This window comes from Giraffa tippelskirchi, chromosome 2 (genome assembly GCF_054371585.1).
Source record: "Giraffa tippelskirchi isolate mGirTip1 chromosome 2, T2T-mGirTip1v1.2.pri, whole genome shotgun sequence".
NCBI classification, from domain to species: domain Eukaryota; kingdom Metazoa; phylum Chordata; class Mammalia; order Artiodactyla; family Giraffidae; genus Giraffa; species Giraffa tippelskirchi.
The window spans coordinates 118434663-118448337 of NC_137276.1; the positions used below are offsets into that span (position 1 = coordinate 118434663).

At 40.0% G+C, this 13675-nt stretch overlaps 1 protein-coding gene across 2 annotated transcripts in view; it reads left to right on the forward strand.

The window, feature by feature from the left end:
* The window catches only part of MAP3K21 (mitogen-activated protein kinase kinase kinase 21), a 57966-nt gene extending 50417 nt beyond the window's left edge, over nucleotides 1-7549 (forward strand). The window contains exons 8-11 of one of the 2 annotated variants that reach the window (XM_081570390.1): nucleotides 152-249; nucleotides 2297-3064; nucleotides 4530-4541; nucleotides 4615-7549. In XM_081570390.1, coding sequence (XP_081426516.1) covers nucleotides 152-249; nucleotides 2297-3064; nucleotides 4530-4541; nucleotides 4615-5042 — 1306 coding nt within the window. In that variant the 3' untranslated portion in view covers nucleotides 5043-7549. Of the gene's footprint in view, nucleotides 1-151; nucleotides 250-2296; nucleotides 3083-4529; nucleotides 4542-4614 lie in introns of both variants that reach the window. The other variant, XM_081570389.1, reaches the window with a different exon arrangement.
* Nucleotides 7550-13675: the final 6126 nt, after the last annotated feature.

Sequence of the window (13675 nt, forward strand, 5' to 3'; positions counted from 1 at the left end):
GGTTTTATTTGTACTTTGGTAACTTTTTAAAACACAGAATCAAAATGTGTTCTCTTTACTACCTAAAAATTTTGTTAGTGTGTACTTACCAAAACCTAATTTGTGTTTCATGTGGTTCTATTATATTAAAATAAACATTTTTCTCTTGTAGAATAAGACCTCTCTCAGATGGCAACAGTCCTTGGTCAACCATATTAATAAAAAATCAGAAAACCATGCCATTGGCTTCATTATTTGTGGACCAGCCAGGTAAATGGGTTTCAGGAAATAGACTTAGCACCTGACTGCTCTAGAAGTGATGTCAGAAAGGTTAGCAGCATCAGGGTAGTAGTGGGGCTACACTGAGCTCAAAGCTTATCTTCTGTCCTGGCAGCCTTCATGGTGGAAAGTAATCATTAGGCTTCACATTGTTTATTAGGAATTTGTAACTCCTATTCTTTACCAGAAAAATTAGTATAATTTATTAGATAGATCCAAATTAATTTAGTATAGGAAATAGTAAATATGAAAATGTAGGCACCCTGAAATTCTACTGAGGTTATATTCCTACCCCACGACATGGTAAAATATTGCCAAGCTAGTTAGCTATGGAAAACTACTGCTGGAGAGTGTTACATTGGAATCTCTAATTTAAGTAAGTCATCATTGCTTTCAATATTCAACATTCCTGTTCAGTGTTCAGATATTAAAAGATTGAAGAGATACAGTAGTTGTTGAAAACCTTCAGTGATGGCTATCACCAAAGAAGACAAAATTGGTCTTTACCCTCAACAACTTAAGATAGCTCTTTGATACTGTGATCAAAGGAAAGATGCTTTAGCTAAACATGGTATAAACATCTTGAATTTATTATCAATGCTACGTTCAATTTTACGTGCACCTTATCACTTGCTGTTCATGTCTAGTTTTCTTCTTCTGATCTGCATAAATACATTCAGGTAAACAGAGGCAGGTCCCTTCTGAATCCTGGATAAACACTTTCTGACACCAGATTCATTACTGTGTGCTAACTCTTTCTTGCCTATAAAGGCAAGAGGTTCTCTCATTGTATACTGCAGTGCATCACCAAATGTCGTTTGAAGAGTAATGAAGGGCAACTGATAGTAACAAAACTGTTATTTCTACAGTACATGTTTCATTATTTGTGACTGGATAGTTCTCCTGCCATTTTTTTTTAATGTTTTTATTCTTTCTTAGAATATTTTGATCCTATTAATAACTCCTCTGCAGGTCACTTGGAGGAAGTCAAAGGATTTATGTGGCTGACCCAGCTGGGTCTCCATGAAGTTAACCCTGTAGTTCACTGGAAGGGTCAGTGAGCAAAGGGTTTACACTGTCTGTCCTGCCTGAAGGCCCCCTCCCACCTCCCATCTGTGTGTCCTGGTCCTTCTGTGAGTTTATGTCTCAGCTCAAGCATTTCCGGAAAGCTTTCCCTGACCACCTCAGCTGAAGTGGTATCTCACCCCAGCCCTCTACTTCAGAACTCGTTTTTATTTATTTGTCACTGTTTTTTTTTTTTTTTTTTCATGAGGCAGATTTTTCTTTTATTCTTCAAGAAAGAAAAGCATGCAAAAGCACATAAAGGAAATGCAGAAAAATATGGTAGGGTAAAAGTGACACAAACCAGAAAATTCAAGCGGCCTTATTTTTTTTGCTCCACCATTTTCCCCATAACATTTTCTGGTTTTGTTTTTATTTTTTTTAATTTATTTCTTTTCAATTGGAGGATAATTGCTTTACAATATTGTGTTGGCTTCTACCATATATCAACATGAATATACATAGCTATACCTATTTCCCCTCCCTCTTGAACCTCTCTCCCTATTCATCACTCTTACCTAAAATTCTTATTTGTCTACATGGAACCCATAATGTATGTGTTCTTCATCACCTGCAAATTAGAAGGTCAACTCAAAGCCAAAAAGTTTATCTGTTGTGTTCACCACTCTACTCCCAGTGCCTGGTGCCTAGCAAGCATTCAACGTCTCCTGAATGCCTAAGTGACTCCCAAAAGGAGGGTATGATCTTATGCAGATATTGATCATGTTTACCTTAGTTTCAGGGCTTGCAAATGCCCCTGCTTGCTGGTTCCTCTGCAGGGAGCCTGAGTCATAGCACCCTGGATACCCCTTCTGCAGGGTCCTCCTGGACGAACCAGTAGCTAAACTGAAAAGGACTCCATGTGTCACAATGTAGAATATGTATTTATTAGATTTCAGCTTTGTTTTACAATGTAGTTTTCATGGTTTTTGCTGTAAAATGGTCCTAGCGTGTGTGTGTTTATCCTTCTATGTAGGTGCTTGTGAAGAGCCAAAACTTGCCCCTGACGGGTTGGAACACAGAAAACCAAAGCAGATAAAACCGCCAACTCAGGCCTATATCGATCTACCTCTTTGGAAAGATGGCCAGAGAGAGAACCCGGTGGAATCCGAAAGCTGGGAGGAGGAAACCCCAGTGAGCCCTGCTGCCGACACTCCTCAGGGGACCCCTCCAAACAGTCTGAGTAGATCCCCCCAGAGAAAGAAAACAGAGTCTGCTCTGTACGGCTGCACCATGCTGCTGGCATCCGTGGCTCTGGGCCTGGACATAAGAGAGCTCACGAAAGCACAGGCTCCCGAAGACCCATTGCCCAAGGAAGACAGGAAGAAGCGTGAAGGCATCTTCCAGCGGGCACCTAAGTCTCGCCGCAGCACCAGTCCTGCCACGAGGCTGCTGGCCGCGGGCGAGGGAGCCAGCAACAGCCCCGCGCTCCCACCGTCCACCGCTGCAAGCCTCCTGTCCGTGCCTTCCCTCTCTACCAAGTGCCTGCTGCAGACCGACGGCGAAGACTCCTTCGAGAGCAGCACACACATCTCTTGTGCCCCTCGGGTGCCCACTCCAGATCCTTGCCCTGCCTTTGGAGGGAGGGGCCAGAAGTCAACCCCCATGCCAGGACTGGGGACCAGCCGTGATGGGTGGAGAAACCTGCCTCCTTCCTTCATGGAGCTGACATGCGGGGGCGTGTCTTACGCTGCTGCTGCCAAAGAGAAAGCCCCGCGTCACCGAAGGACCATGTCTGATGGAAGTGCTCCCCGGCCCCCAGGTAGGCTGCATTCATGGCTGAAAGTACCAGACACCACTGTAGAGACTGGACTGTAAAATTGTATGACTCTCTGATTCTCTTTTCCATGTGATTACATTTACAAATTTGTTTTCACTCTTTACAGAAATCTTTGCATTTTACCCTTTCATTTGACTTTCATTTCATTTTACTCTTGCATTTGACCTTAACTATCACTTAGATTCTGGGGAAATACAACTAAATTTCAGCAACTTAAGTACTTAACAGCATATTAAAACAGAGCAAGCATGTGGAGAATAACTGCGCCAAGCCCCTCATGTTAGGAAGACAATCATTTGACAAAGTCTGAACCAATAATTAATGGGAGAGCTGGTGCTGAAACTGGCTGTCCTACCTCCCCCGTGGTACCATGTCTTCTGCATCACCTGGCTTCACTGTCCAGTTATGTCGAGATTGAGTTTAGCGGGTATAAAAATCAAATGGACAGTAGATGCTAAATGGGAATTAACTATTATTTCTTTTGTATGTAAATGTGATTACAATCACGTCAGATATAGATCATGAGGATTAAGTGAGATAAGGTATATGAAAAATGCTTTTTAGATCATAAAATGTTATGCTAGGATTGGTTATAAAGTGTATTAAAACTGAGGCTGCTTTCATTTGCTTTATCTTGTCCTTTATCTCTTTAAGTGTGCTACAAGTAGGCACATTCTCATATTATTTTTCATTGTCTTTAAATAAATTGGTTTATTGCTCTTTTATGATGCAGTAAAGTATTAGTAATTATAATTGCACATGGTGAAATCCCACCATGATAATCCCATAAGAACTTTTTTTCTTAATTTGAAGCCAGTAGTTATCTGCTAGAGTGGTAATAGGCCTTCCCTGATGGCTCAGCAGTGAAGAATCCACCTGACAATGCAAATGACATGGATTCAATCCCTGGGTCAGGAAGATCCCCTGGAGAAGGAAATGGCAACCCACTCCAGTATTCTTGCCTGGGAAATCCCATGGACAGAGGAACTTGTCAGGCTACAGTCCATGGGGTCGCAAAGAGTCAGATGCGGCTAAACAACAACAGAGTGGTAATAAGTCAGTTCTTCAGAACAAAAAAGGGAAGGTGTAACATGTAGAAACATAGCTTCTTCCTTATTTTCATTAATTTTTTCAAATTATCACCTGAAAGTGAATTCAGTCATATTCACCATCATTTTATGCCTGAAGTTTAGTCCAGTCTAATCCCATTCTGAAATCTATCCTGTTTACTAAACAGTTCTAATGATCATTGTTCTAAGTATCTGATGATGATTTAGCTCTTTACAGTTGTAGTTTCCGCAGATTCAAGCAATCTTTCCAACTTTGAGGTCCTTTTCAATAAAAACAAACCTTATATCCTAACAGTTTGTAAGGTAAGGTTTGTATTCAGGTTCTTTTGTCAAAGCTTGCTTTAAGGTGGTCACCTCAGTGAAGTCACCCAGTTTATTTTCCTCGATATCCATCGTTTTCAATGTCACTGTCTAATCACACACTCTTTTTGCCTTCTCAACCAGCTGGTGCAGCTCTCATCTCAGCCCCCGGAGCCTCTGAACTGCCCCCTGAGTGGGTTTGGGGGATGCCCCCCTCCCTGTCTGGACCTCACAGTGACCTGCCAAGTGAGGTCCCGCCTGAAAAGCAAAGAGCTGTCCATATGGTGCCCCTGCCTCGCCCTCCCCCTCTAAGAAGCCGAGGAGGTGCCCTGCAGGCCTTCCCGCCGAGAACAGAGTCGCAGCCCTCACAGGCTAGCCCTGTAGTGGGTGGTCCAGGACCAGCCGACAGCTGTCCTCTCGGCACCAAGAAGAGAACTCAGCCCCACATGCCTTCCTTACTGGACACCGACGTGGAAGGCCAGAGCCGGGACCGCACGGTGCCTCTGTGCAGGATGAGAAGCAGAACGAGCCGACCATCTCTGTACGAACTCGAGAAAGAATTTCTGTCTTAAGTGCCTTATGTTGTTCAAGCATTTCTTTTTGTTTTTTTAAGGTGAGCAAATGAAAACAAGGTGTCTACCTTTTAATTGTTTCATGCTGCTGTGTTTTCAAAGCTGTGGCCGTGTTACTGAAATAGTAATGGCTGTCTAACTTCTCCAGAAATGGACATCATTGCTGTTGGCTGACTGTATTGTTTGCCCACTGGATTCTTACCTAGCAACTTGAAATACTACACACACTATAAAGCAAGAACTGTACAGCAAAGTGAATCTATGTTTAAGCACAATTTTAAATGCTTTTTCCCCATTTCTATTCTTTTCTGGCATTGTTGTTCAGTCGCTAAGTCGTGTCTGACTCTGGCGACCCTGCACACAAAAACTCTGAGTGCACTCCTTCCTGTTGCCTTCCTTTATTTTCTACTTTCCTTGCCCTTTTTTCCTCATTTCTTTCTTTTCTTGTTACTTGTGCAACAAAAGCCAAGAATAATGTGATATTAGTGAGTAAAGGTGTCTGTTTTTAAAAATTTGATAACTAGAATGGATGCAGAGTCCTATTTAAGCTACTTAAGTTCAGCAATAGGCTTATAATGCCCAAGTATGTCCAAATCTCACCTAAAATATGCAATGTTTCTCTCTTTGAGAAAATTTTACTGGATGTAATTTATAAAAGTTTTAATGAATGTAACTTCTAAAAATTTTACCCATTGGAACTCCAAGATAGATTTAAAACAAATCAGTCATTAACATTTGACTTAGACCATACTGTGTACAGCTGAGACACACTAACCTGTGGGTTCTCCCTGTAAAAAAGGTCCCCCATAATCAGTAGCCATTTATTTGGTATCCAGAAGTGTAAACCTTTTCCTTTTGCCATGGAGTTTTTAAAAATTAATTGACACATGTGTCATGCATCATAAACAGTGATGTCATTTAATTTTTATTTTCTCTATTTAAATGCATAACCAAATAAATAAATAAATAAATAAATGCATAACCATCCCAGTAACCTCAAATACAGTCAGTGAGAAACACTGCAAAGTCAAGAAACAGCAGTACTGTTAGAATTTAAGTATTTTCAAATAATAGTTATTTCACATTTCATTCAATTGTGGATAAGTGTTTGATATCTGCTGGGGAGGTAAGTTGATGTCGTAGAAAGGAGAAATATAGATTATTTTCAGATGTGGATTTATAAAATGAATCTTTGGATAGCATATCAGATTTTTAAATGATTTAAAATTATTTTATGAGTCACTTTTATGAATTATCAGAATGCTACAAATAGACTACTGAGTTATTAAGCTATGAAATGGCTATCCAGGAGCTTGGTAAACTTGTCTGGGTTCTTCTGTTAAATATATTATGCTTCTATCATTAGAATATGATTATTCAGATGACAGATAATAGCTATCTTAAATTTTCCATACAGTGAAAAACTTTAATTCCAAATATTACTTGATACTTCATTTAAAATTTTTCCTTGGTTAAGAGTTACTGAATAATTGAAAGGTCAGCAATTTAAATTAAATCAAGTGTGATAAAATAACTACCTATAGTAGATTTTAAATCTACTATAGGTTAAATCTACTCTAGATTATAGTAGATTTAAAATCTACCTATAGTAGATTTTTATAAAGTAAAATTGTATTATTTAGCCATTTTGGAACATCTTACTCATCTAACAAGTATGCCCCAGCAAATAAAGTACAGGGCATTTGAAAGGATTATGTTAATATAAGTGCATTTTGCCCTTAAGAAAACAGTCATATTTAAAATTCTTGCAGCAAAATCTCAGGTACTTAATTACATTTTGTTGTGTTATGGTCCATTCTGTGGTTTGACTTCCCTTTGGGGTGGCTGTTGAATTATGTAACAGAGATTTGGTTTCCTCAAAATTGTGTCACACTTGAAACTATGGTTGACTACTTCATACTCTGTTATTGGGGGGACATGTAACTTCCAGCTAAAAGTAAAGGAAATATGTGCCTACAATAATACATGAGACACAAAATATAGAAATTATGTTTTCAATTTTGCTTCTACCAAAACCCTGTGTATATTTGTGTATGTGTGGCATGTGTGTGGTGTGGCATGTGAGGGTGGGGAGTGATGGGTGTCCATCTGTCTAGTTCCTCTACTCTGTTCCTTTTTGGCTTTATTTTAGTCAACTTTACATTATGAATTTAGAAATGAAGCTACATTAAAAAGACAATTATGATAAAAGGACTCAATCTCACATGTTACTGCAGATAGTTATTTTTTACTGAGATCCACTGTACATCTGTGATTTTCTATGTATATTAGTATACTTAGCAGAATCTGGTTATTTATTTTCATATAGACTTAATAGCTCACTGAAAGATAAATTAAACTGATTCTTATTAGTGAACAATTAAGGTGCTCCCACTGCAGAGATTTGAGGCCTGGGCCTGATATGCTGTATTATGAAGCTTTATGACTGAAAAAGATGTTTACATATGTTGTCTATTTTTTTAATAAACTTTTTTTTATAGCTCGTCTATTTGCTCAGTGGCTTTGGTCTACTCCTGATGATTGTGACTAGTTGGTAATAGTTTATTTTTTATTCAATAAGGGAAAGTATGTTAATACGATTATTAATAAGCCAGGTATTAACCTGCTCAATTGATTAAATGGAAGGATCCTGAAATAAGCCGTGGGATTAAATATCTTTTTTAAAGTATAATGAAATGCTTTATTTCAAATGTTGTTTGGTTTACATGTGCATTGAAACTTTGCATTTAATTTCACTATGAGAATTTTGCAACTCTAGCTTTTCAGAAGACACATTTTGGCAGAGTGAATTACTGTATGAAGTAAATATCAGTTGATGCTAGAGGGATGTGGTTAATGAGACATGTTCATTATTAGCATGTTTAAATCAGAAGAATTTCAAAAAACAACCTAACATCTGGTGATTCTTGGTAGTCAATAAAGACTTGGGTGAATTAGGAAAGTAGCCAATAGCATTTCATGCAGATCAAGGCAACAAACTGTCATATAAGAGGGAGAAAAATGTAACATCTATTGTATAGCTGCCAAGTGTTAAGGCCTCTCCTAAGTGCCATATAAGACACGTCCTTTAATTCTCTTTATCAGAGTTTGTGAGGGAGGTAGTAGTATCCCTATTTTATTAGATATGAAACAGGCAGAGAAATTTGATAAACTTCCAAAGACCCACCAACATTTACCTGTTCACAGCTGTCATACAGAAGATGGACACATCTGCAGGGTGACTTTGTAAATGGAATCCAAAGCTAAGGTAAATTTTCACTCATCAAAAAGTTCAAGATTCTATGGTTCTCCCTGGTGGTCCAGTGGTTAAGACTTGGAGCTTCCAAAGCAGGGAGTACAGGTTCAATCCCTGGTCAGGGAACTAAGATCCCATATTCCATGCGGGTGGTCAAGATATTAAGAAAAAAAATTTTAATTCTAGAAATGGATGAGTTCTTACTTAAAGCTAACAGTGTAATATGGTGGGATACTTCCTAAGTAATTGTAAAATGAAAGTACTACAACCTGCATATCGAATAGATCAACTCAGATAAAAGGATTCTGTTCGATGGGTTTGTTTTTTTTTTTCTTTTTCAATGGATTTATAAGTATGGTGAAATTATTTATAACTGCAATATAAATACAAAATGTTTGGGCTTAAGCTGTCTGTACTCTTCTGAAAAGGTCAATATGCTAAAACATGAGACTTTTATGAGTCTAATGTAATAAGTACCATACAGCAGAGGAAAATTTTGTTGTTGTTTTAGCAAAACATGAATTAAGGACTTTCCGTAGCCACTGGGAAAAACTAAAGGAATTCAGTGATGAGCAAGAGAGACACCAACTGTGTACTTTGCTGCATGGCTCTTAAGATCTAGGAAGACAGATATTGAGAAGCTAATAAGCAGGGCCAGTTTCGTGGGTTCATGGCTTGGGCGTCACACTCGGAATAATCCCTGAGCTCGATTTTAATGCTTTGCTAACACCATCTTGAAATCGTTAAGAGATCTTGAACATGAGGCCCCTCATTTTTATTTTGCACTGGGCCCGACAAATTCTGTGGCCAAACCTGACTACCAGGCTTCCCTGTAGCTCAAATGGTAAGGAATCTGCCTGCAGTGCAGCAGACCTGGGTTCAGTCTCTGGGTTGGGAAGATGCCCTGGAGAAGGGAATAGCAATCCACTCCAGTGTTCTTGCCTGGAGAATCCCAGGGATGGCGGAGCCTGGTGGGCTGCCGTCTATGTGGTCGCACAGAGTCGGGCACGACTGAAGCGACTTAGCAGCAGCAGCAGCAGCACTGCAGAGCAGACCTGACCTGGGGTGTTCAGAAACCAGGACCTCTGCTGGGAAAGAGGCGATCCCTGGAGAGTTGCTAGCTTGTGACTCGAGTCATGTTTCTCTTTGTAGTTTCAGGATTTCTTTGCCTTTCAGCATTTTTACCATGGTCTGTCTTGGTGTGGATCTCTGCATATATCATACTTGGAGTTTTTTTAATTTCTTGGATGTGTAGTTTTTTTCAGCAAATTTGGGGTTTTCAGCCAGAATTTCTTCAAATATTTTTTCTGCTCCTTTTACTCTCTCCTGGGACTCTTTTTACACCTAAATTGGTGTACTTACTGGTGTCCCACATTTCTCAAAGGCTCTGTTCATTTTTATTCATTCTTCTCTTTCTGTTTTCAGATCACATAATCTATATTGAGGGCAAGAAGAGAAGGGGGCAACATGAGATGGTTGGATGGCATCACTGATTCAATGGACAGGAGTTTGAGCAAACTCAGGGAGATAGTGAACAACAGGGAAGCCTGTTGTGCTGCAGTTCATGCGGTCAGACACAACTTAGCGACTGAACAATCTGTAATGATTTCAAATTCTCTTACCTTTCTTCAAAACAAATCTACTGTCAAACCCCTCTAATGACTTTTTTTTAATTCTAATTATTGTGTTTTCAGCTCCATAATTTCCATTTGATTCTTTCTGAAAATTTTTATCTATTCATTGATAATCTCTTTTTGATGAAACATTATCATTATCCCTTCCTTCTTTAAGTGTGTTTTTCTTTAACTCATTGAACAAACTCATAATAGCACTTTGAAGTCTATTAAATATCCACAACTGTGGATGTGACTGGTGATAGACGCAAAGTCCGATGCTGTAAAGAGCAATATTGCATAGGAACCTGGAATGTTAGGTACATGAATCAGGGCAAATTGGAAGTGGTCAAACAGGAGATGGCAAGAGTGAACGTCGACATTCTAGAAATCAGCAAACTAAGATGGACTGGAATTGGTGAATTTAATTCAGATGACCATTATATCTAATACTGTGGGCAAGAACCCCTTGGAAGAAATGAAATAGCCATCATGGTCAACAAAAGAGTCCAAAATGCAGTACTTGGATGCAATCTCAAAAATGATAAAATGATCTCTGTTCGTTTCCAAGGCAAACCATTCAATATCACGGTAATCCAAGTCTATGCCCCAACCAGTAATGCTGAAGAAGCTGAAGTTGAATGGTTCTATGAAGACCTACAAGACCTTCTAGAACTAACACCCAAAAAAGATGTCCTTTTCATTATAGGGGACTGGAATGCAAAAGTAGGAAGTCAAGAAACACCTGGCGTAACAGGCAAGTTTGGCCCTGGAGTACAAAATGAAGCAGGGCAAAGGCTAATAGAGTTTTGCCACGAGAACGCACTGGTAATAGCAAACACCCTATTCCAACAACACAAGAGAAGACTCTACACGTGGACATCACCAGATGGTCAACACCGAAATCAGATTGATTATATTCTTTGCAGCCAAAGATGGAGAAGCTCTATACAGTCAGCAAAAACAAGACCAGGAGCAGACTGTGGCTCAGATCATGAACTGCTTATTGCCAAATTCAGACTTAAATTGAAGAAAGTAGGGAAAACCACTAGTCCATTCAGGTATGACCTAGATCAAATCCCTTATGAGTATACAGTGGAAGTGACAAATAGATTTAAGGGACTAGACCTGATAGAGTGCCTGATGAACTATGGACAGAGGTTCGTGACATTGTACAGGAGACAGGGATCAAGACAATCCCCATGGAAAAGAAATGCAAAAAGGCAAAATGGCTGTCTGAGGAGGCCTTACAGATAGCTGGGAAGAGAAGAGAAGCGAAAAGCAAAGGAGAAAAGGAAAGATATTCTCATCTGAATGCAGAGTTCCAAAGAATAGCAAGGAGAGATAAGAAAGCCTTCCTCAGCGATCAGTGCAAAGAAATAGAGGAAAACAACAGATTGGGAAAGACTAGAGATCTCTTCAAGAAAATTAGAGATACCAAAGGAACATTTCATGCAAAGATAGGCTCGATAAAGGACAGAAATGGTATGGACCTAACAGAAGCAGAAGATATTAAGAAGAGGTGGCAAGAATACACAGAAGAACTGTACAAAAAAAATCATCATGACCCAGATAATCACGACGGTGTGATCACTCACCTAGAGCCACACATCCTGGAATGTGAAGTCAAGTGGGCCTTAGAAAGCATCACTATGAACAAAGCTAGTGGAGGTGATGGAATTCCAGTTGAGCTATTTCAAATCCTCAAAGGTGATGCTGTGAAAGTGCTGCACTCGATATGCCAGCAAATTTGGAAAACTCAACAGTGGCCACAGGACTGGAAAAGGTCAGTTTTCGTTCCAATCCCAAAGAAAGGCAATGCCAAAGAATGCTCAAACTACCGCACAATTGCACTCATCTCACATGCTAGTAAAGTAATGCTCAAAATTCTCCAAGCCAGGCTTCAGCAATACGTGAACCGTGAACTTCCAGATGTTCAAGCTGGTTTTAGAAAAGGCAGAGGAACCAGAGATCAAATTGCCAATATCTGCTGGATCATCGAAAAAGCAAGAGAGTTCCAGAAAAACATCTATTTCTGCTTTATTGACTATGCCAAAGCCTTTGACTGTGTGGATCACAATAAACTGTGGAAAATTCTGAAAGTTATGGGAATACCAGACCATCTGACCTGTCTCTTGAGAAACCCGTATGCAGGTCAGGAAGCAACAGTTAGAACTGGACATGGAACAACAGACTGTTTCCAAAGAGGAAAAGGAGCACTTCAAGGCTGTATATTGTCACCCTGCTTCTTTAACTTATATGCAGAGTACATCATGAGAAACGCTGGGCTGGAAGAAACACAAGCTGGAATCAAGATTGCTGGGAGAAATATCAATAACCCCAGGTATGTGGATGACACCACCCTTATGGCAGAAAGTGAAGAAGAACTAAACAGCCTCTTGATGAAGGTGAGAGAGGAGAGTGAAAAAGTTGACTAAGGCTCAACGTTCAGAAAACTAAGATCATGGCATCTGGTCCCATCACTTCATGGGAAATAGATGGGGAAACAGTGTCAGACTTTATTTTTTTGGGCTCCAGAATCACTGCTGATGGTGACTGCAGCCATGAAATTAAAAGACGCTTACTCCTTAGAAGGAAGGTTATGGCCAACCTAGATAGCATGTTTAAAAGCAGAGACATTACTTTGCCAACAAAAGTCCTTCTAGTCAAGGCTATGGTTTTTCCAGTGGTCATGTATGGATGTGAGAGTTGGATGGTGAAGAAAGCTGAGCGCCGCACAATTGATGCTTTTGAACTGTGGTGTTGGAGAAGACTCTTGAGAGTCCCTTGGACTGCAAGGAGATCCAATCAATCCATCCTAAAAGAGATCAATCCTGGGTGTTCATTGGAAGGACTGATGTTGAAGCTGAAACTCCAATACTTTGGCTACCTCATGCGACGTGTTGACTCATTGGAAATGACCCTAATGCTGGGTAGGATTGGGGGCGGGAGGAGAAGGGGACGACAGAGGATGAGATGGCTGGATGGCATCACTGACTCGATGGACATAGGTTTGTGTAGACTCCGGGAGTTGGTGATGGACAGGGAGGCCTGGCATGCTGCAATTCATGGGGTCGCAAAGAGTCGGACACGACTGAGCGACTGAACTGAACTGAACTGAAATATGACACCTGGACCTTTTCACGTGCCATCTTATTGCCTCTGTTCTCCCCAATATATGGGTCATACTTTTCTGGTTTTTTTTTAATGTCTCATTTTTTTGTTGATAATTGGACATTTTAGGTGATATGTTGTAGCAACTATGGATAATGATGATTGCTTTTAGCAGTTGTGCTTGTTGCCTTGGAGAGTGGGTCCTCAGAGCTCCTCATGCAACCATACTATAACAGAACCTCTTTATTAACATTTTACAAAGCTGCTCACTAACTCTTGAAGCATTTTGTCCTATTGGTGCATGTGACACCACACATCTGAAATCATGTTGTTTATCTCATGACTCTAAAAGCATTTCAAGGCAGATCACTCTCCGTTTTCTCTCTCTAGCCCTGTTCTAACCTTAGAGCTCCATCTGTACATATTCTGCTGCTTATTTATCATCTCTCCTTAGATATCTAAGAGGCCTTTCATCCTGAATATGGCCCAAATAAAACTTGCGATTCACCTCCTTCCCTAAATCTGCTTTTCATTAATCCTCTTCTTAGTAAATGGCACTTAGTAAAGACTAGTCAGTCGGAGGCCTCCACTGACTAGTATCAACATCATGAATGCATCTGTATCACCCACAGTGGTTCAGCAACCACTTA